Source organism: Mus pahari, chromosome 3 (assembly GCF_900095145.1).
Source record: "Mus pahari chromosome 3, PAHARI_EIJ_v1.1, whole genome shotgun sequence".
NCBI lineage: Eukaryota > Metazoa > Chordata > Mammalia > Rodentia > Muridae > Mus > Mus pahari.
Window position 1 is genome coordinate 139,370,221 of NC_034592.1, and position 23,879 is coordinate 139,394,099.

The 23,879-nt window shown below is 47.6% G+C and overlaps 2 protein-coding genes across 3 annotated transcripts in view; both read right to left on the reverse strand.

The window, feature by feature from the left end:
• Positions 1–25: 25 nt before the first annotated feature.
• Positions 26–11,150, reverse strand: Dsn1 (DSN1 component of MIS12 kinetochore complex). 2 transcript variants are annotated; one of them, XM_021193323.1, is made up of 11 exons: positions 10,970–11,071; positions 9,868–9,893; positions 9,215–9,538; positions 7,474–7,547; positions 6,431–6,503; positions 5,252–5,342; positions 4,127–4,186; positions 3,669–3,746; positions 2,340–2,487; positions 1,456–1,543; positions 26–1,005 (listed from the first exon to the last, which is right to left on the reverse strand). In XM_021193323.1, the coding sequence occupies exons 2-11, from the start codon at positions 9,890–9,892 to the stop codon at positions 920–922; spliced, it is 1,047 nt and encodes a 348-aa protein (XP_021048982.1). In that variant the 5' UTR covers position 9,893; positions 10,970–11,071; the 3' UTR covers positions 26–919. The 2 variants fall into 2 exon arrangements, with proteins under 2 accessions (XP_021048982.1, XP_021048983.1); XM_021193324.2 differs by having other exon boundaries at positions 347–1,005; positions 9,868–10,376; positions 10,970–11,150.
• A 7,114-nt stretch (positions 11,151–18,264) lies between these two features.
• Soga1 (suppressor of glucose, autophagy associated 1) overlaps positions 18,265–23,879 on the reverse strand; it is a 71,093-nt gene continuing 65,478 nt past the window's right edge. Inside the window, exon 15 of the mRNA XM_021192187.2 lies at positions 18,265–23,528. Coding sequence (XP_021047846.1) covers positions 23,382–23,528 — 147 coding nt within the window. The 3' untranslated portion in view covers positions 18,265–23,381. The remainder of the gene's footprint in view (positions 23,529–23,879) is intronic.

The following is a 23,879-nucleotide window of genomic DNA, read 5'->3' on the forward strand; positions in this document are numbered from 1 at the left end:
GAAGGACAGAGTACACTTCAACAACTAGGCAAAACTTGTAAGTTTATTTCTAATCCAGACTTTATATGTATCGCTTGAGTTCTCCATGTAGTATTCCATATTAGATAGTAGCTTTCTCACCTCATTAACTACTATATTCGCATTTTTCTAAGTCTTCAACAACAAACTATAACATTGTTCTAGGCTTTTACTCTTTAAACAAATCCTCAGTGTCCTTACAACATAGATTCTAACATCCATCCTCTAGATAAGAGGTTAAGTAACTGTATCTCAGCCCCAGGAAATGACAACACGCGGTTTTTAAATAACACACCATTCAGTAACTAGAACTTAAAAAAACATTAAAAACCCCAGAACATGGGGACTAAAGGTGCAGCTTCTTGAGGGTGCTTCCCTAGCACCCACAAAGCCCTGGGTTCAATTCTTAGGGAGGCAGGGGAATTCCCAAATGAAAAATTAAATTGTCATGAATTTAGATTCCAGAAAGTCAATTCAATATTAAAAACTAAAGCACTCTACAGACATTAGGACACTTCAGAAAATAGGCATTCTGTAAAGTGTCCACACACACCCGTTATGTGACAACATCCTATAATCCACCTTCAGTCCCACACTCACAAACTTTAGCATCTGTCTTTTTATGACAACAACCCACCTTGGCCCTAAAACATTTCCTTGAGGTTGGTTCTAGATGTCTTTGGATTAGTTTATGGGATGAAAAGCACTGACCATGAGGATGTTTAGAGCAACGGACAACTGGTTCTGAAGGCCATTTGAAGCATCTTGCACATCCCCACAAAAAGTGTCCTTAACACACTCTTCTGGATACATACACGCTGTCACTCAGCAACAGTGTGTGCTGTAGAGCCGGGACGTTCCAGCTCACCGCTGTGAGGTAAGGTCCCTGACAGGATCCTCATCACTGCGTGGAAGGTGAGCTCTGGTGGGGGAGCTTGAGCAGTTTCCGAGCAGGTGAAGAGTCTAATTGGTCCATACTTTTCTTCTCTGCAGAGGCAAGAGGCCAAAAGATACATTTCAATTAAATTCATACAAAATGTATTGGACAGTGTGCCAGACAGTGAAGGGTAGTAAATGACACATGAAGTCTTTGTCCTCAAGGAGATGGCAGTCTAGCAGGAAAGCCAGTACAGTGTGACTAATAAGACAGTGGCTGGAGGAACCACTGTCTCATAGCCAGGAAAGCTATAGAAGAGCATCCACAGCTTGACTTCATGCATTCTTGAAAACTAAAGCTATCAAAAAACACTGGGTAGCTTCATGGAGTGCATCTATCGAATCTACATTGAGGCATTTCCTATCAATATTTGACTTCCTATAGGAAGTATAAGGAGCCTAAGGACCTTCTGTCTGGAAAGGCAGTTTGCATCCCAAAGGGTATCTATCCATCAGATAGAGCCAACCCTCAGCTGTGGTCCCCTCAAAGGATGCACTTACTGAGCTGTACTGACACCTTCTGGAGGTACTGAGTACTCTCATCCACGAAGGCTTGCAGCTGCTTCACTGATCCTTGGAGCTCATCCATCTGCAGGGGAAAGGTCAGCATGAGCAGCAAGCACTGACGACCCAAACTGCCAAACAAGCTCTTGCTTTGGGGCTTTAAGCCCTGCTCTTTCAGCCTGAAATGCTTATGCCAGACACTCTCTCTTGGCACCACTGAAACATACCCCACATGTCTCCACCCTGCTCTGTGCCCCAGGATACTGACCCCCAAAACTTTACCCACAAGATGCCAGGCCCTCTAGTTTTGTTTCAGTATAAGGGCAAAGGAGCTGCTAGTCACTATGTGCAAAGTAGCAGGCCTGCTCCTCCTGTATTCTCTACTCCTTCTATTGTCTATATTTACTTTAAAATTTCCCCGGTTTCCCCAATGTAGAGAGGTTGATATCCTCTTTTTAACCTCCAAAGCTTAGGACTTAACCTGCATTTGGAGTATCCCTGAGGGTTACACTTTAAAAGGCTTGGTTGCTGCTACTTAAGTGTTACCACCATGAGGTGATGGGACCTTTAGAGGGAGTTTAGGATTTTGGAGTCTGACCTTGAAGTGGCTATTAGCTCCTTCCCTCTTTTTTTTTCTTACCTATCACCATGAGGGGAGTAATGTTCTCTGTCACATGTTCCCAACACAATCTACTGCACGGCCACAGGTCCAAATCAACAGGGTTTAAGCAATCATGTACTATAACTAGGCACCAATATAATCCATTTCTTCTTATAATTCCTTCCATTCACTTCTGGTCTTGTCACAATGTCATAATGCTAAAAAAGGTGACGAGTCTAGAAAGCGAGGTAATCAACCTAAGAAGCCTGAAGCAACTTACCACTAACTCCATATAGGCAAAGACTTGGTTCTGATCTTGTACTATTCTCTGATAGTCTGGCTTCGTGCTAAGAACTTCCTTCTGGGAAGACCTGAGGTAGACCGCAGGATCCACCTTGACTTCAGTGATTCTGGTTTCAGTTGATCCTCTAAAAACAAAACAAAAATAAAAGACTTTTCCTGGAACTTACAATCATTTCCTGGAAACAATATGAGAGCCTTTGAGAGGGAAACCCTGTTCCCCTCAAAAATCATGTTCTTCAAAGCTTCTTCTTCTTCTTCTTTTTTTTTTTTTGGTTTTTTCGAGACAGGGTTTCTCTGTGCAGCCCTGGCTGTCCTGGAACTCACTCTGTAGACCAGGCTGGCCTCAAACTCAGAAATCCTCCTGCCTCTGCCTCCCGAGTGCTGGGATTAAAGGCATGCGCCATCACACCCTGCTCTCAAAGTGTTTTTACATCACGTCTGTAATTAGGGTTTCACCTAACATTCTTTTAAAAATTTGTTTTATGGATATGAGTACACTGTAGCTGTTTTCAGACACACCAGGAGGTGGCATCAGATCCCATTTTAGATGGTTGTGAGCCACCACGTGGTTGCTGGGAATTGAACTCAGGACCTCTGGTTCATTAACTGCCAGTGCTTTTTAACTCCTGAGCCATCTCTCCGGCCCCCTGACCTAATATTTTAAAGTTGGCCTTGCAGCTGAGATTTAGCTGGGGAGAAGCAGCTTTCACAGCCGAGAGGGCTGTGCTGTTGCACTTGGAATTCCAGCAACTGGGAAGCCGAGGCAGGCTGTGAACTTGAGGCACATCTGGGGAGCAGAGACTACTCATGGCTCCATTACTCATGGAGATCATATTTTAAATTAACAAAACTAGTTCAGAAGCTAAATAGAACAAAATCTAGTGCTTTCCCACCTCCCTCTGACTTAACTACCAAAGATGGCCTCTCAGACCTTCTACCTCCCGTGCCACTTCCTTCATAGCTGTTTTCATTAAGGCCTTAACCAAGGGGCTCTCCTATCTACAGCTCAAAAACCATGTGCTCACTAACATCTCCTGAAGACCATTGTTGGCACAGGACCAGGTGAACAGGTGTAAGATGGCTATGTGCCCGTCTCCCTGAAGAATCTGAGTGGTGGCCAAAACCCAACCTGGAAGCAGGTCTGTTCTGGGTCCCTCCCTTTCCACCAAGAACACAGACACTTTAAGCTGACTGAAGTATGAAAACAGATTCAACACTCAATCTGTACGAATGGATTAGAAAGAAACTCAAATCGAACTCCACAAGGTAAAAAGACAGCAGCTCTTTTGCAGTTCCCAGATCTAACCTGGGCATCTCTTCAGGTGGAACCTCGTTCTGGTACTTCAGTAAGAGCTGATCCCAGGCCTGACGCTCTAAAGAAAACCTGTGGAATTCGAGAAGGGAAATCCAGTTAACTTTCGGTCACATTTGTAATCACTCAGGGCAACAGTAGGTACTTTAGGCATATAATCTGGTTATAAAATGCATTAAAAGGTCATTAAAGGATTAGAAAGCTCAACTGATTCAGAGGATATTAATTTAATCAAGTAATACACAAGCTGTTAAAATCAAATTAACATCCTTATTTCCTAGACTCCACCCTATCAAACTGTCCATCAGGGCTGGCCATAAGCCTTGTCACTTCTAAAGCAGACACACAAGAGCTGCCCACCATGTGCACCAGGCATGCTTTCCAGGCTCGGTAATTTCCTGGAAGGAGAACAGAGTTCAGTTTTGCAAGAAAGATTTGGGACTTTCACTTACTTTGTTATATATTCTTTCACCTCAGCTACTGATGCTTCCAGTGAAAAATTTGCTTCTTTTCTGGAATATAGATGATGTTGTGAGATTAATATGAATTCTCCATATTAATGCTTTTACTGAGTTACATAATTTTAGTAGCACTAAAATATATTCAGTTTTTTATTGTTCAGAAAATGTTCGATGGGCAGTGGTGGCGCACGCCTTTAATCCCAGCACTTGGGGAGCAGAGGCAGGTGGATTTCTGACTTTGAGGCCAGCCTGGTCTACAGAGTGAGTTCCAGGACAGCCAGGACTACAGAGAAACCCTGTCTCGAAAAACCAAAGAAAATGTTCTTGGGGGAGGGGAGAATGACACAATATTCACTCTGCACTCGTAATAGCTAAGTAAGTTTTTAAATCTGTTTTTCTCATCAATTCCCATTCAAACCATAGAGATTAATCTTTCTAAAAATAGTTCTTTACTCTTTCTCCCTAGCTTTAAAAGTCAATGACTACTGCAAACAGAATTGAAGGCAAACCTATTAACTTGGTTTTTAAGACTGTGTTCTGGCTCCTCACAATCATATAGCAATCTCTCATGGTTCAGCTCAGTTAGATGATTATCTCTAACGGGAAAGAAACAGGCCTGAAACTGCCAAACTGTGGAAGACATCCGCGGCTTAGACAGGGTAGCAGTGGAGCAATTCTTGTCTGTCTACCACAGCGAGTGCACAGTATCTCTAGCAAGGAGGCAGCAGCCTGTGCTTAAATACTTAAAAGAGATGTTGTTGGGCTAAAATATTTCATGTCTGATTAGAAATGTCACTCTTGGGGCGGGTGAGATGGCTCAGTGGTTAAGAGCACCGACTGCTCTTCCGAAGGTCCTGAGTTCAAATCCCAGTCAACCATATGGCGGCTCACAACCATCCGTAACGAAATCTGATGCCCTCTTCTGGAGTGTCTGAAGACAGCTACAGTGTACTTACATATAATAAATGAATGAATCTTTGTCTCAGGAAAGCAAAAATAAGTAATTACAGAGTATGGTGGAATATAGATGCTGGAGAGACTTATATAAGCAATGGTTTAACTATAATCAAGTTTTAACTCAGTTATACTTAAGGACAGAAGGGGAACTGCTCTTACTCTTTTGAATCTTCAACAAAACATTTTTGCAGTGTCCCATCATTTTCCAGCCTGTCTGTAAAATGTTTCAATTCTTCAGAGAGAGAAGATGCTAGAGAAAATAAACTTATATCATAAAATAGAAAAGCCACAAATGTTCACAACAAGCAGATGACAAAGATATTAAGGGGTTTCCTAGTCTAGGGTCCCCTATCCCATTCTGGCCCTCTTTCAGACAAACCAGTCATGTAAGTACACGAAGACTTTATTGGGGGGGTTGGAAGTTTAGCTCCATGGCAGAGAACTTTCCTAGCAAGTTCAAGGTCCTGGGTTTGGTACCCAGCACCGGGGATGGTTATAATGGATTAATTAGCAATGGCCCCCATGGGCTCCTATGTTTGAATACCTGGTCCAAGGTGGTGGAACATTTTTGAAGTGACTAGGGGGCTGTGGTCTTGTTGGAGGAGGTGTGTCTGTAAGGGTGGGTTCTGAGGTTTCCTGTTCTATTACTCTGACCCCTACTGCAGATCAAGATGTAAGCACTCAGATATTTCTGCCGCCATGCCTTTGCTCTGCCACTATGTAGTACTCTAGTTCCCTGACAGTATAAGCCCAATTAAATACTTTCTTTTATAAGTTGCCCTGGTCATGTTTTACCACAGCAATAGAAAAGTAACTAGCGTGCCGGGCGTGGTGGCACACGCCTTTAATCCCAGCACTCGGGAGGCAGAGGCAGGAGGATTTCTGAGTTCAAGGCCAGCCTGGTCTACAAAGTGAGTTCCAGGACAGCCAGGGCTACACAGAGAAACCCTGTCTCAAAAAAAAAAAAAAAAAAAAAAAAAAAAAAAAACCAACAAACAAACAAAAGAAAAGTAACTATATGTGCATGGGGGGGGCAAACTATCCTTTTCTTTGGGTAGATTGCTAAATGGGAGGCAACTGTATAAGTGTTTTTAATACCCTACTCATGAAAAAGCAGTTAAAACATAGATAGCTAGACAATTTTACTTTTTCCCCAAAAATGTGAATGCTATCACTGTAGAGAGAGCATCGCAGAAGTCAGGCAACAGTGAAGAATGTAGCGATAAGGAACAATTTTTAATGAGGCGGAGAGCCTGGTTCTAAAGAGGACACTGAACACATCATGGCTGGCTCCAAAGGAATAAAAAGGTCAGAGACTTGTCTAACTTAGCAGCTCACCTTTCGCTCTAAAACAGTCAGGGCTGAAGTCCTTAGTGTTCTTTAAGAAAGGTTCAAGTTTTTCAACAGAGAACTAAGTAAAAAAAAAAAGCACTTTTAGTACAACCAAAGTCTCCCAAGTAAGCTGCTTGTGGCTTCATGTTACTACGAACTTTATGATAAAATCTACAGAGCCTAACTTTTTCATCCAACACTTTATATAGATAAGTATATAAAGAAAAATTCTGTTGCTCACTCTATATAGTTTTAAAATATATTTATATACAAATGTATATATTTATACATTACACATTTGTATGTTTATATACACACACACACACACACACACACACACACACACACACACACACACGTATGATATACTTTTTTTGTTTCTTGGAGACAGGGTTTCTTTGTGTAACCCAGGCTGTTCTTGAACTCAGATCCACCTGTAAGGCATGCACTACCACACCTGACTTATGTTTTGATTTTTAACTCAGGGAAACAATGATCATTTAATTCATACAAATCACTTGCTCAACCAAACAGAAGCACCAATGCCAGGAAACACAACTTAAAAAAAAAAACACTGGTTTAGCTAGCCTTGAAATGTCTACAGTAATAGAGCTTGACCTCTCCACTCTAAATTCCCACCACTTGCTGCCAATGAATAAACGATACTGGGGAACCTCTCAGCTGCTCACTAGCAGCAGCAGAGCTCAGTGCAAAGGCCACTCAGCTGTCCAGGAGAGAACTGCCTTTTAATCAATTCCAGCATGGGAAGGCATCTTTTCCCAGGTTTGTCACTGATACTGACATCTCTCTGAAGTTGTGACAATTACAGATAACACCAAATGAAAATACTTATGGGCCGGGCATGGTGGCGCACGCCTTTAATCCCAGCATTTGGGAGGCAGAGGCAGGCAAATTTCTGAGTTCGAGGCCAGCCTGGTCTACAAAGTGAGTTCCAGGACAGCCAGCGCTACACAGAGAAACCCTGTCTCGAAAAACAAAAAAAAAAAAAAAAAAAAAAAAGAAAAAACTTATAATCCCCGAAAACTTACCTGGAAGCTGGAGAGCAGGAGGGCACCAAGCCGTTGGCTTTCTGCTAACTTCACACTGATTGTCCTGCTGAGCTCTGACATAGAACAGCACATTTACTGAACATCAAATTTAGTGAGCAAAACAACAAAACTGAAAAATCTCCCTCTCCATGTAACCCAACTTAAGGCAAGCTGCCTTCTGAGTAAGAACAGAATTCTAATTTTTCCAGGTTCACTGAGCAATTTAGTTCATACTTTCATGCACCCAAATTTTCAAGCCTTTTCATGTATTACATTAAAATCTTATTTTATTTAACAAAGTGGTTGACAATATCATAATGAAACCTATTGTTTTGAATGTCAGTTAAAAGACAAAGTAGATAAAAAATAATTTAGGCTAATGGTGGTGGTGCACGCCTTTAATCCCAGCACTTGGGTGGCAGAGGCAGGCGGATCTCTGTGAATCCAAGGCCAGCCTCCTCTACAGAGCAAGTTCTAGGAATGGCTCCACAGAGAACCCTTTTCTTGGAAGGCATTCGTATAAAAGGCACTGCAACGTGCTTTAATACAGACTCCGAAGAGCTACTTCCTGGGCTTGGGGATGCTGCTCAAGGGTTGAAACCTTGCCTTGATTGGACATGAACTGAATCTGACCCTCAGCACTGAAAAGTAAAAATCATTTCTTATAAACAATGGAAGAAGTTCCACCTTACAAATGAAGAAATTAAATCAAGTAAGGAAAGTAAGGCTGAAGAAGCCATGCTTCAAACCCAAGTACGCCAGCAGGGTCTGTAGCACGCTGCCTGTGGTGAGCTACTACCGATAACCAGTACCAGCTCAACACCTGCCTATGACAGGCATTTTTCTTTCCTGCTAGGCACATCTCACTAAAATTTTAAGGCAAAAATCTTTTATTTATTTGGGCTGTTTTTTTTCTTCTTTTTTTCCAAGACAAGGTTTCTCTGTATAGCCCTGGCTGTCCTGGAACTCACTCTGTAGACCAGGCTGGCCTAGAACTCAGAAATCCGCCTGCCTCTGCCTCCCGAGTGCTGGGATTAAAGGCGTGCACCACCACGCCCGGCTTGGGCTTTTTTTAAAAACAACAACAACAAAAAAAAACCCCACAGTCTTGAAATATAGTCCAGGCTGGTCTTAAACACCTGGCAATCCTCCTGCATTGGACTCCAAAGTGCTGAGATCACAGGCAAGACCGTCTACGCCTGGCATCGATTCTATTTTGCTAACAGATGGTTAACACTGTGGCACATAGGCTGCTTACACTCTTTGCCCAAGGCTGTACACCACTGAACTACATACCCATCCCCATTTCATGTATTTTTATGTGCATCTTCCTTCCGAGTCATTTCTAGTCAAAAAGGCTAGAATCAAGGTTATAACCCACTGGCCTTCTGTCCCATCTTAGGGGTGACACAGAAGGAACTCACATCCCTAGCATCCTGAATGGGATGATGTGTTAAATAGCTAGCAACCAGGATTTCTGTTCATGGCAGCTAATATGTAAACAGCAATGAATACTGAACACGCATTAGGTGTGTGGCACTGGGATTTATAAACAAGAATGTGCCCACAGAGTCTTCTCCGTTTCATAGGTAAGGAAACTGAGGCACAAGAAGGTGATGTGTTCAAAGCCGCACGGCTAAAACGCAGCCACGTGCTGTCTACCTGCTACACTTTCTGACACTCGTGCCTTGTTGCCTCTTGGATGGGCTGGGAATCCATCACTTTCTGTACAGCACCCCACCTGTGACGCCTGGGTGAAAGGGAGCCAGTGACTTCCGCCGGTTTACTTCCTTCATGCTTGCTCGTCTCCAGGACTGCCTTCTGTCTCGAGGACAGGTAGACTGTTCTTGAGGGGACAAATGAAAGGACCTCGACTGAGATCCCTCCTGGTGGTTGGCACTACAACCTTCCCCCTTTCCAGGGCTCGCGCCAAGGTGGTCTTTCCCCTCTGAAATGCCTTGCATCATCATTTCCTGGTGGGCAGAAGATCGAGGCAATGCTTCCAAAGGCTTGAGACTTGGTTGCAATGGACGATCCTGAGTCTCGGACATCGTGGGTTCCTGGTCTAGCATTTGTTATAGAAAAGTCAAAATATAAAAATCAAAGCTACCTCAGATACAAACCTCAGTAAGTATCCGAGCCAAGGGTGACAACAGAAAATGCACACACCCACAAGATGGCATACAGTTGAAGTGCCAGCTTCCTAGGAGCCTAGGCAGAAGGGAAGGAGGAAGGAGGGAAACCTATTTCCCTGGTGATGGAAACATAGAGAAGGCCTTCTGGCAAATCCACACAGGTGTGATTCCAAAGTCACCAAGAGCCAAGGAGGATTCTGGGATCGTTCAGGAGCCTGACCCCAAAGCAAGAGGCACTGAATTTCACTGTAAAACTCACCTTCTGATCTGGTCACTGATGCCATCCTGGATGAAAGAGGAAAACAGGAAAATGAGGAGATCTGTTCAAGCTCTAGCCTCACAGGGCCTCACTATCCCATAATAGGTCTTCAGATGCCCTCACTTGCCTCCCCGAGATTCTCAGCACCAAGATTGTTATCACCGACTGCTGTCTTCAAGAACTCAGTACACAGAACCCATCTTAGCTCCTGATCACTTTGTGAGGCACTAGCCCCCAGTTCCTTGGAAGGTATTAGGATCTTTGTTTTCCAAACTAGAAAACAAACAAAACAACCCCACATCACCTCTTACTCTCTCCAGATTCTGCCATGCCTAGAAATCCTACTTTTTAATCTCTGCCCACCCACATCTGTCCTTCTACCCATAAAACAGATTCATCCTCCCTATCACTGCTTAAATACAGTCACTTCTCTTTGGAAGATTTGGAGGCCACACATCTTTTCTCTATAAAACTGGTTGGAGATCGCACCACGGCCCCATTTCCAGCACCTGTCACAGAAAACAGACGGGGGCAAGGTCGAGTATCCCTCCATCTTGCATCTAAGTCTCCCTCCCATAAAACCACCGAATGTGGAGGACGCTTGGTAAAAACGAACGGAGGCTGAGGGACCATACTGAAAGGACAAAGAATCTAAGGATCCAGATCACCACAATCCTCGTGGCTGATCACACAGACTCAAGCTTGGATAACATACTGTACAGGTCACCGCCTTCTGACATCATTATCCCAGTCAACACCACGTCCCACAACTCCGAGTAAGAGACTCTATCCGGAGACCCAGGTTCCGCAGCCAGCCAGCCCGGGACACAGCAATGCAACCCCGGCTGCCACCCCAGCCCTCCGCCCGGTCCGAGGCCACTATCTGGAGTCAGGGACGCCAGCAGTGCCCGGGAGCGAGGAGTGGCCTTCCGTTAGGCGTCCTGTCAGGAGAAAGTCTCCGAGCCCCCGGGGCCCTGCGGCTGGGCCCGGCAGAGGCGGGTCAGGGGAGAGAGAACCACATCCGGGTGCCGAACCCCAGCGTTGACGCCCGTCCAGCCCAGGTCCCCTCCCCGCGTCCCTGAAACAGTCAGTTCAAGGTCACCTCTGCAGCCTCGGCGTCGCCGCAGAGGGTCCTCTCTCCCGCGTCAGTTCGGTTCGGGTTCCCCGCTGCCTCCGCTACTTCTGAAACTCCCGCCGAACAACTGCGCATGCGCAGCCCGCGCCTTCCGCGCTGGCAAGCGCAACCCGCGCCTCCCGCAGAGCGCCTTTGTCCTCTGGGCTTTAAGGTTCTAGCCCTAGCCCACCTTGTCTTAACCTTTTTATCCAGATAAGGATCAACCACCTCTGCAGCTACAGCCAGACCTGGGGATCTCCAAAGCACCAGTTTGCTGACTTTCCCGCCGTACATCCTACCTATGAAAGTCAGAGTGTGGTGCAGTATTCCTGTTGCGGCCATGGCTTCCCCCTCTATTTCTTTAACTCCAGAAGTGTGGACAGTGACTTTCTCCAGGGAGAACAGGAGCTCTGAGCTCACTTTGTTCCCTGCCTACCTACTCCTGCTCCATGGGCTCCTCCCATGGTCCCTTAAGTACCTAGCAAAGTTCAAACACACCGCCAGTCAGCATTAACACATGCCCACCCTACTGCCAGGACCCCATGCCAATTCTTGCCTCTGTTCCTTTGTTAGAGCATGCTTTTTTTTTTTTGCCTGGAAAGCCTTTCCTTTTTCCTTCTACCCTTCTATGCTGACTCCAGATGTTCAGTGTTCCCAGGAACCCAACTCATGCCTGCTCCACTGTCCCGTGCCTGGAAGGGTCGTCTTCAGGACAAGGTATCAGAGTGCCCACTACGCATCAATGAAGTGATTCCTTTCAGATCTGAACCTTGTGAACTAAGTAGTAGGAAAGATTCCAAAGGGCCAGTTGTGGTGGCACATGCCTTTATTCCCAGTACTGGGAAGACAGAGGCAGGAGGATCTTTGTGCCTTTGAGGCCAGCCTTGTCTACACAGAAAGCTCCGGGCCAGCCAAGGTTACACAGTGAGACCCTGTCTCAAACAAAAGACAAAAAAAAAAAAAAAAGCCCTCAAAGAAGCAGAAGATGGCTAACTGAAGCATAATTTTGATAATTTTGGCCGTTCTGATGTAATTGTATTCCCTTGCAAGTTTTCTGGTAAGAGGAAGAAATGCATATTCCAGAAGTTTCTACTCTGCCATTCTGGTTTAATAGTTTCAACAGCTATCTGAAAAAGGTATTGTTGATTCCCTGAATATCACTGTCTAGAGCACCTCATGTGGTGATGCCCTCCCATACAGAAATTAGTATTCCTGGTCAGAGCTGGACATGTTGGGACACTCTGAGATCACTGCCCTCGTGGAATCCAGTCCCAGTAAATATCCTGGCTCCCTTCTGTTAATAAGATGCATACAAATTCTTTCCCTACTCCACATCAAAGTTTCATTTCTTGACTTCATTTCCCCTCCCCCTTTCTGGTTACTTTAAAACAAGTTCTCATGTACCCTAGGCTGGCCTCAATATATAGCCAAAGATGACACTGTAATTTCTGACCCTCCCAAGTATTGGGACTACCAATGTATGCCACCATGCCTGGCTTTGCCTCTTTCTCCCAGGCTTTCAGGCATGCTTTCTCTCTCTGAGCCTCTCTTCTGTTTCCTGCCTACAATCCATTACCATCCCCTTTATCTGCTCAACATTCCAATCCTGGGTGTGCTCCCCCCCCCCTGCCTGGGGCCTCCGGGACTTCCATAATTGATGCTATAAACATCCTATTTTCCAGGCTCATTTACTATATCCTCCATGGCTAGCACAGGTCTGGCTATTGTTAGCTGCCCCTCTCCTCCCCCCCAAACCCCCAAGGAGATCTATAAAACTAAGTGTTGGGTCTCAGGCTGTCCAAATATCCAGAAATAAGATAAAACTGGACTATAGGAGAAGTTCTGGCAGATTAAAAAAAAAAAAAAAAAAAAAAAAGCATTCCTCTAAGACTGGTAAAACCAGTTCCCATCTGCCAAAGGGACTTATGGCTACCTGTGGCACTCACCAGATAGCCAAGCCCACGCTGCTCTCAGGGCCCCATCACTACCAAATATTTCACTGGCTAGCCCTTCTCACCTCCTCCTCCATCCTAAGCTCCCTCCAGCTTCAGGGCTTCCTACCCCCCAATGAGTTTTCTCTCTCACTGCCCCCCTCTCTCCTCTATTCTATCTCTTTCTATCCCGCTATCCCCACTGTTATCTCCCACTTCTGAAGCCCTGGCCATGTGCAGTCTACTTCTTTCTCTGCTCTGGACTCTTCCAGAGGCCTCTGGCTATCCAGTCTTATATTCACAATAAAAACCGTTGCTGGGTGTAGTGGCGCACTCCTTTAATTCCAGCACTTGGGAGGCAGAGGCAGGCAGATTTCTGAGTTCTAGGCCAGCCTGGTCTACAAAGTGAGTTCCAGGACAGCCAGTGAAGGGAAATGAAATTTAAGATAAAATTTGAGGCCTGATTTATGTAACTTATGTCAAATAGTCCAAAGAAAAAGTTGTTTGTAAGCTTAGAAGCCTGAGGCTGAGAACATAATAGAACAAGCCCGGGCACATGCAGGCAGGCCCGTTGTTAAAACATTCCTGGGGCTGACTGGCCATAAAGATAGAAGAAGACTGCAGGAACTTGTCCGGGCTATCTGGTGGCCCCGGGCACCTCCTTCTGCCCATTGCCCTCCTGACATAGTTTGGAGTTATATGTTAACCAAATGTTCCGCTGACCTAGATAAACGTCCGCCCCTCAGGTCTCCTGACATCCTGACTTGCACATATCATTCTGCTAATGTGTAATCGTTTTTTGTTGATGTTCAAATGAGCCAATCGGGTGAAACCACACCAATTCCCCCTAGCCCCCAACCCTCTTTCTATAAAAACCCCTAGCTTTTGAGCCTCTTCATCAATTCCTCTGTCTCCTGCGTGAGATACGACGTATCAGCCCGGAGCTCTGTCATTAAACTACCTTGTGTTTTTGCATCGAGAAGGTCTCTCGAGTTTCCTTGGGCAGGCCCTTTCCAGAGACCCGAAAGGGGGGTCCTACACCAGGGCTATACAGAGAAACCCTGTCTCGAAAACAAAAAAAAAAACAAAACCGTAACCATATTACAGAGAGGTTGCGTTGGCAGCTTCTTTACTGTGTCCCTCACAAACAGTAAACAGTTTCCAAGATGACCCCAATGGCTTTTTCTGGTGTGCAGTCTCCTCCTACCCTGGAAACAGCTAATTTATATAATCCATAAAATATCTTAGAAATGTAACTTTTAAGGCTTAACTATAGAAGACATCCTGATTTCTGCCCTGCTCTCTCAGAGATCGCTTTCCTGGAAGAATGCTGGTGGTTACCCTGTAGCACACAAGTGTCTCCAACCACTGAGGAATGAGTTTGGTTTTTTTTGTTTTGTTTTGTTTTTGTTTTTTTGAGACAGGGTTTCTCTGTGTAGCCCTGGCTGTCCTGGAACTCACTCTGTAGACCAGGCTGGCCTCGAACTCAGAAATCTTGGGAGAACTCTGCCTTCCAAGAGCTGGGATTAAAGGTGTGCGCCACCACCTCCTGGAGGAATGAGTTTCTTACTTGATAGCCAACAGTGACTTGCAGGTTTGTGAATTAGCTATTTTGTAAAGGAATTTTCAAGCTCTGGTCAGAAACACAAATAACCTAAGCTGTCTGGGCCTAAAGCTCTCTGCTAAACAGCTTGCTTTGCAACATGCATGAAACAGACCTTGGGCTCCATTCCCAGACACACAAAAGGTTCAAACACTCACAGCCTACCTGGTTTCTGACTGCATGCCTCCAGAAACATTCAAGTACAACTGTCCAGCTCCCAAATCCTCAGTCCACATCCCTGGTAGGATAGGATACATTTGGGGTGTTAACTCCACACTGTAATGCCTAAAAGTATCTTTTTCCCCATCATAGATTATTGTAAGTGTGTTATGGGAAAACCTGGTGTTCCCTCCCTCAGCCTTGAAACAGGCTGACTTTGACCTTGCTGCCACTGACCATGAGACCACCTGGAGTGGAGCCTTGAGACCTAGATGGCTCAATTGTAGTCTCTATTATTCTGTCACCAGCCCTTGCTCTTCTCCAAGACACTGCTACCCGCTGAGAGACCCTTGAGACATTCCAGGAGACAGCATCCGGCAGATCCCCTACAGGCTTGGGACAGGACCCAAAAATGGATTGTCGGGGGATGGACCTCCCCTCCTTATAAGCACAGACTCTTAGTAAACTTTGAAGCTTTGAACAGAAAATTATGTCTTGGCTTCCATCATTTCTCTCACCGTTTTCTCCCATACAGCTCCTGCTTCCCACTCAGGAACCCAGCTAGCGTGGCCGCAGGCGGCTACAACCTGGTTCTATTTGCCTGCTTTTTGAATGTGGTATATTTGTTCCTCGGCAGTGGTGACACATATTTCCTGAGAGACACTGACTTTACCAGCTCTGAGCCACCAGAAACTCCACCCCCAGCTCCACCATCGTGACCCCATCTGGGTGATTCCAAACTAGCCAGCTGGCTCCAGTTTTCCCCTCCTCCTAAGAAACTGCAGGTGGAATGGTGTCAGCTTTCAAATGGGCTGGGAGATCAGAGAGCACAACTATTTATATGACATACTTTATTTCCAATCTACAACCATTAAAAACACTTTGTAAGTTTACACTGTACAGGTCTCATGTCTAAAATAAGACACAGGGCACGGATAGCTGGTGGACTGGATGCTGTCCGACCACCCAACATGTCCTGGGAAGGAGCCTTTAAAGAAAAAAAAAGGCAGAGGGGGGTAACAGAAGGGAGAGGAGAAGGACAGAACAGTGGAAGGAACAGGTGGACAGTTGGCCCGAGGATGCCCTTGGTCCCTTCCCTCCTGAGGGGTCCGGCAGGGCCCACGACTGCAGGACCCTCACCAGGAAACCAGGCTGAGCAGAAAGGAGCTTCACAGTATTGGCCAGGTTGAGGGGAGCCAGGATGGAGAGGAGAGGCAGTCTCTAGCTCTTCCCTAGGCGCTGGGGGTTGGAACTGATTTTTGGCACTGTCTTCATGGTCTCCCTGGAATCGGGAGGACGAGGAGGGGCAGCCTGGGAGGGTGAGGTGAGGTGAGCAGGCAAGGGATTTTGTTCTTGCAGTCTTGGGCCTCTTTCCCTTTGGAGAGGCCCTCTGGTCCTTCTGGCCTCCAAGGACTTGCCTGCTGTGACACTGATTACTAGGGGATGGTGAACTGGGCTGAAATGGAGCCAGAGAGATAACAGGAAACCTGCATGACCATTGCCCCCACTCCAGCTTCCAGAAAGAGGAAATGCCACAGTGTTGTTCTGTGTGGGGCCAGAGGCCCTGAATCTAGGAGTCCCGCTGACTGGTTGTTTTCCATTGTTCCTGCCCAAGTTCCACTGGAAGCTCACCTGGGCCATGTTGGCAAGGCCCAGCTGAAGTGGCACCAAGAGGTCTGGATCGATGCTAGGAATGATGTGGTGGGTGAGCCACCCCCCCACCCCCCTGTGTGTAGAAGTAAACTAAGGCACAGAGATCAATAGTTGAGCCAAGAACAAGGGTTGCCAGGGCCCAGTCGATTCAAGGGAGGCTACAGAGCCTCAGAACACAAAGGATATTTGAGGCCCATAGGTCATCATAGAGCTCCTAAGAGGACCATAAAACTGGGAGGCTCAAACTTGGGATAGGTCTCCAGACTGACAGCCAGCTGAGGTCTCTCGTTATAGAAGTGGCACAGATGGCTTTGAATGTGGCATGCGTGATAAGGACTCAACTGCCTCAGTCCTTCCAGGATACTCGGAGGAAACTGCTGCCTCTTCCTTTAGGGTTCAGGGAGCTAGTGAAGGGCAGGAAGGGGAGGTCATGTCAATGGGGTAGAGGCAGAGAGAAGAGGAGGGTCCCAGGAGGGTGAGGAAGGAAGGTGATCAGGTGGAGCAGGGACTGTGGCCCAGGATCATGTCCTTGGTCCCCTTTTGTGGATCTGTGGACTCTGCAAACTGCAAATGTTGCTGGTTCAGGGGATCTGGTTCTGCCAAGATGAGCTGCAGGTTCTGCAGGGGAGAACTGGTGGGATGGAGACAGAGGCACAAAACCAAAGAAAAGAGAGTTCAAGTTTCCCCTGCTTTATAGCAAAGCCACCAGAAGTGGGCTGGGCAGAGAAGATCCAAAGGTGAAGAGCAAGTTGGTGTCCACCCCCCACATCCTCCCAGGGGAAAGGGATGCTCCTGGGAGACTGAAGACAGGGAAGACAGGAGGCAGAGAGTGAGATGAATCTGAGGAGGAGGACCGGAAGAGATGGAGTAGCATGGTCCATGGAAGAAGCAGATGCCTCTAGTGAGAGAAAATACAAAATAAACACAGGACAGGATAATTCCAGATCTGAGAGCAGACCTTGGAAACCGGAGGCAGACTGCACATGGCACTTCCGAGATGGGGTGGGCAGGCGAGTTTGTTGGGACAGGGAGGAGACTGCTAAGGTCACACACAAATCCAAAGGAGGGAACAGCACAGGAGAGGACACAGGAGGCTGAGGGCTAGTGCTATAGAGAGACCAGGGCCCCCAGAGGAGAAAGCCATCTGGTGGCAGAAACCAGGACTTAATGACAGGAAGGTGACTCTAGATAATGACAAAGGAGGAGGGAAGGTGTGTGAGGTGGGAAGTAAACCTCAACCATGATGGGGGTTCAGCCACACCCCCGAGCATGCTTCATTCACTCTGTATAGAATCTTTGGAGAGTCAGGAGCTCTGGGATGTGCTGGTAGCTACGCCTTTGCCTTGCTCAGAGGCCTTGGGCAAGCCACGCCCTTCTCCACATGTATATCATAAAGGGGTGAGACAAAATGATAAATACCAGGTTGTATCTCCATGAGAACCTAAAATAGGCCAGTGACGAAGGGAGAAAGCAGACCAGAGGTCATCCGGCCTGGGGTGGGATGGTTGTTACTGTGTAGGGGTTAGTTAGTAATTATCATGGGGGTGTGGTATTTCAGTTTGGGACCAATAAGAAATTCTGGAGATAGCTGTGGTTAACACAGCACTGAGAATGTACGTCAAGGACACCTAAGGCCAGCGGGGTGGCAAAGGCCAATGGTGATAGAGGCAGAACGGTAGTAAGAGATTCAAGCTCATCTGTGGTTACATAGTGAGTTGGAGGCCACCTGATGATGCAAGATACCCTGTCTCAAAGTAAATACTTTTTGAAAAGCCTCTTAGGGGTCTGGAGAGATGGCTCAGAGGTTAAGAGCACTGACTGCTCTTCCAAAGGTCCTGAGTTCAAATCCCAGCAACCACATGGTGGCTCACAACCATCTGTATTGAAATCTGACTCCCTCTTCTGGAGTGTCTGAAGACAGCAAGAGTGTACTTACATATAATAAATAAATATTTAAAAAGCCCCTTAGGTGCTGGAGATGTAACTCAGTGGTAAGATGCTTGCCTCGCATGCACTAGGCTCTGAGTCTCATCCCCCGCATGTGCAAACACACATATGCACACAGGACGACTACAGTAGCATTTTAAAATGTGAGCAGGTTGGTGAGATTCTCCTCTGGTCCCCTTCTATTTAAGGCCAATGAGGGAAGGAGGTGCATGCTACCATGGGAGCCAGGGCAACTGAGGGGCTCAATGGCTATAAAAAGCGTGGTCAGATTCATTCGGATTTATCTAGAATGTCAGTTTTTTTAAAGATGAACAGGCTTGATGATGTATGTGGTCTTCTCCACAGCCACCATGTTATAGCTGGGGAAACTGAGGCATAGACTAGCCACGTGATTTGGCCAAGGTCATTCAAACTGGGGGTAGTTTAATATTTTGTAAATAGTCTTCCGGAAAACATGTCTTATCTTACGCTAACCTGGTGTCACAACAGTCAGCTCCAGGGTCTGTAAAGAGACCTCGGGTTCCACATCAGTTTGTCTCTAGGAGCAATCATGATTGGCTGATAAAAGTGTTTCACTTCTCACCATGGCCTCTAGGAAACTCGAGAACGAAATTTAAGGCTGGGTAAGGTAGCGCATGCCTGCAGTTCCAGAACTTGAGTGGCAGAGGCAGGAAAATGACTACAGATTTAAGGTCTGCATGGCAATTTCCAGATCGGCCAGAGATACATAGCAATTTCCAGATCGGCCAGAGATACATAGCAAGATAGTATCTAAAAGCAAAACCAGACAAGCAAACAGCCGGGGGAGGAAGGGAGTATACTTTAAAGTGTGTAATTAGGACATACCCTTAGTTCTTGTCCTCTGATTTCCGAGTTTTGTTTGTTTCCCAACAGTAGGGTCAGAACCCAGGGCCTCACACGTGTGAAGCAAGCACCGACCACTGAGCCACCAACCACTCTCTAAAAGCTTTGAGCTACGACCTTAGAAAACCGCCCAGGCTGACCTTGAACTCACTCCATAGCCCAAACATGCTTTGAACTCGATCCTCCCGTTTCTGCCTCCTGAGCAGCCAGGATTAAAGGCCTGTGCCACCAGCCTTTCTGGCTTTGTTGTTCTATGAAACATATGACTAAGGCGGAAGACTGGTTTTGATGCCCTTTGAAGACCCTCGGAGTAATTTACCCAAAGCAGAGTTTGCCTGAGACACCCTCACCCCCAAATCACAGCTCAGGGCTCAGGGCACTGTGAACACTGACTCAGAATGCTAAAGTTAGGAATGGCCGGTACTGTGAATGTAAACACTGGTCACTGGTGCATATGGATCTCCAGGGGGATAACCCAGAGGACCTCTGTCCAGAGGCTGTGGTAAGGCCTAGAAATCTTCACAATGAACTTGCTCTCGGAGGTTTGGAGCAGTGCGTCCCTGGAACTACCCTCTGGTCCAGAATCGAAAGCCTGTTTCTGGTTTGGCGGTGGTGAGTTTGGGATGCTCTGAATCCAGCCAGCCTCCCAGTGAGTTTGTACAGAAAGCAGGGAAGAATCCAGCTATAGTGGTCATGACTTCCTGGCTCAGGGCTCTAGGGCAAAAACTCTCTGTTTTCTCCTTTATAGAATGAGAGCACTAAACCCTATCCTGTCAAAACTGCCCCTCAAGAGTTGCCCTTGAGAGACTAAGGAGAGATGGGAAGATGGTGACATGACCACTAAACAGTATAGTGCTCTAGGGAAGATGGTGGAAGGATGTTTGCTATTACAGTGAGGAGGGAGAGGGAGGCAGTGGAACTAGATCCATTCTGGGTAAGGGGAAGAGTCCGGGTACAGTCCGGGTACTGTCCGGGTAAGGGACAAAGCTGAGTGACAGATGTATCCGTGAAAAGTACAGAGCGAGCACGGCGTGGTGGTGCCTAGAAGGTCAAGTCTTTTGGGTGCTCAGTTTTGTCACCTGGAGGCCAGCTGGTAGATGAATATCCCTGGAGAGGCCAAGAGACAGGGCCCGACGATCTAAGCGCCTAGAGAACAAGACCTCTAGAGGCCAGCCTTGGTGGGAGAAAGGCTACAGGGCAAAGGGTGATGGACGCTGATGCCCTGTTCAGTCAGGGGCCCTAAAGGGATCTGAGTCTCATTTCAAAACCAGTCACCACAGCCTCATTTGGTTTAGCCCTGGGAAGAGGTGAGACATAGCTTCGTTTCAACCATGTAACTTAGCTCTCCCTTGTGCCCCCAGCCAATCTGTGTCAACCCTGTGGGCACAAGCCAGGCAATCTTTTAGAGGATGGGACCCCAAGGTTCCTTGGGACACTGGTTCTGGGAGTAGGGTAAGAAGCTGGAGGAGGAGGAGGAAGAAGAGGATGAAGAGGAGGAGGAGGGAGAGGAAAAGAAGGAAGAAGAGGAGGAAGACGAAGAGGAGGAAAACGGGTGAACAGAAAGAGCATAGATAGGAGGAGGGGCGGAGCTCCTTCCCGTGACCTCCGGCCTCAAGGGGCGTGCCCCCATGTAAGCCAGGCAGTTTTCTGCTTTGGGAATGTTACCAAGACATAAAAGGCATTTGAAGAAACAAACAAACTTAGAAATTACATTTCAAAAGAGTAGAGAGATTTACAAACCAACCCTTCCACCCCACCCCCAAAGAAAAGAGAACCAGTTACCAAGTAAAATGCTAAAGATCAAACCAAACCAATATTTACATGGAACATTTTCAACCCCACTGAGCCCTATGCCCAGAGGCTTCCATAGGGACAGTGACAAGTGGCCTTGCACTGTGGCAAGCAAGAATTAGAAACAGGGACTGAAAAACAAGACCTGGAGCTTGCAACACCTGTTGGGGGCCACAGGAGCCAGGTGCTGAGACAGTGGAAATGCACAACCCATACAGAGACGATGGTAAGGCTGAACAGCCCTTAAGCCCTGACGTTCAGGACCATAGGGACTTTTCTCCAAGCCTCCCAAGCTCTCAATAGCTCTGGAAGGTGGCAGAAGGCCTCTGGTGGCTTGTGGCCTGGTGTGGTCCCCTCAGCTAGAAATAACCTTAGAGGGGCCTCTGACCTCTTAGAGGAGAGCAGTTGCATCCTGGAGGGACCTGGTCCATGGTCCACTGGCCTGCTGACTGTGCCCACAACAAGTTACTGGACACGAGTCAACAGCTGCTAGAAAGCACTGACCCTGATATACTGCCCGTAGGGAATGGGGTCGAGGGGCTTTGGGTAGCTGGCCCAGGTGTCTCTAAAAAGACAGCCTGGGTACAGGTAGGTGGGCGTGTAGAGGCATCTCCCTAGTCCTGGAGCAAACCAGCTAGGCAGCTGGCTCTCTACCTTTCCGAGGGGACCTCTGCACAAAAGCCAATCCATCCCTGGATGAGTCCGGGTCCCCAGCCAGGAACAGGAGGGTGGCACATCACATGTGTACAACTGTAATTGGTTCCTTGGCACCAAGGGAGAGGCATGTGAACCCTCCCCATACTGCAGTTGAGTTATACTGGTGTGGTTCAGGCGACTCCTAGGGGTGTAGGAAGGACAGGCAGTAGAGTTTGGGCATGAGGAGCCACGAGTGGCTATAAGGCTAAGAGAAGCGCTGGTGAACAGGCTGGCAGGCTGGTAGACACTCTCAGATCCGTGTGCAAAGCTGCAATCAACAACATTCTACAAGTCCGTCCTGTTTCCCTGCGAGTTCTTACTTCGGGAAGGTGGAAGGAACAGAGCGGCAGTCATCTGTGTTTGACTCTCATGAGAAGAGGTTCTGGCGGGAAGGGAGGGATGGGAAGGATGGTGGAAGATGTCTGGGGCGTGATGACATCATTCTGGCCTGCAGTTTGTCTGGAGCACTTACAGTCTGACCTGTAGAGGCCGGGCCACGCGCGTACCGGGCGACGAGGGAAATGCAGTGCTCCGAGACTAAACGGCCAGCGGTACTGGAGGAACAAGGTGCAGAGCCCCAGCTCTCCGCTGAGGGCCCTTCTGACAAGACCAGGAGACCTGAGCCTGCTGCTGAGCTGCCTCAGCCACCCAGGGGAATTCATGCTGTCACAAGCCCCACGCTGTCCCAGTGGCAAGGATACCTCTAATAAATTACCTTAGGGACTCTGGGGGGGGGGGTAAGTTAAATTATTAAAATAAAGTAAATCACCTTAAATATTTATAGTATGAAAAATTCAAATAAACAATCCAGGCAAATAAACAATGTAGTCCCTTGGCTTGGGCTATGTCTTGGCCTCTTGGCTCTCCCTCTGGTCTGACCTAACCAACAGTCTCTCCCAGGGAGCGTTTCTACTGCTGCAGGACTGTGGCACCGAACCCTGCTACCAAGAGGCCCTGGGGAGCGAGGCATGGCACTGAGGCATGTACCTCTTTGTCAGGTATGGAGATAGATGCTACCATTTCTGTTCTCATGTCCTATGAAAGTTGGGCCTTCATGTCCCCATGACAAGGGAGTCGGCTCTTCTGGCCTCCTACTCTGAACCCTACATACTCCTACCTGCCCCCCAGTTCTTGCTACATGTAGGCACAGGCAGGGGGCTCCAGAGCTCCAGGATTCCAAGTATACTTGGTCCTGAATTCTGCTCTATCATGTCCCCCTTCCCTGCTCCAGGCAGGCCTAGCAAGCAGAACAGCAGGGCTAAGAGGAGAGAGCAAGAAGTGATGGTCACGCCCAGGCCCAGCTCTTCTGAGAACCTCGAGCTGGGCCCTGAGCAAAGTGGAATCCTCTCGGTGGCTTCTCCTCCACGCGTGGTCAGAAGGGAGCATCTCTGTCAGCCCTGGTCCTGGAGCCTGGCCAGAAATGCCTCCTTTTCTGGATCCTTCTAAGACGCGGTGTGGGTGGTACCAGCCCCCCTTTGGGATCCAGAGCTGACTTGCTGAGCTCTTCAGGTGCTTCTGAGGCCCATTCCTGGTCACCCAGGTTTGGTCTTTCTCCTTGCTCACTGTCTTCCCCCTGGAAATCAGAGGTCACTGCCCAAAGTCAGCAAGACACCTTGCTTTACCTTAATGTGAAAGCTCTTCTGTGGCAGTGGCACAGCTGCTGTTCCTCCTGGAGGGACTGAGGCTGAGGACACGAGCCCTTGCCTCATCTCCAGGGTCTGGGCTGCTTGAGGTGGGTGCTCGGTGGCTCTGGGACTCACTGGGGAGCTGCTCTCTCCTCCCCGCCCCAGCCTGACTCTGAAGGGTGCAGCCTGCACTTGGAGGGAGAGTGGCGGATGGCGCCTCGGGATGGCCGGATGAAACAGGAGGCAAGTGACTGGGCACTACAGTCACACACAGCATCCTGGGGAGAGACAGAGAAGCGATCAGGAGCAGCCTGAAGCCCGGGCTACAGCCACCTAGGAGCCAGGACTCAGCCACGTCTCATGCTGAGGCAGGGGCTGAAACTCTGCTCTAGACCACGCTGATGGATCCCCATCCTAATAAAGTCTGCAAGGCACAGAGAAGGCAGACGCTGTCCAAGTTTGAGAATCTCAACCCTATGAAGACATGACCAGCATGGGCTTCATCCCCAAAGCTTATTTTGCACTTGCAAAACACAAAAACTTGGGGGCTGGTGAGATGGCTCAGTGGGCAAGAGCACCCGACTGTTCTTCTGAAGGTTCGGAGTTCAAATCCCAGCAACCACATGGTG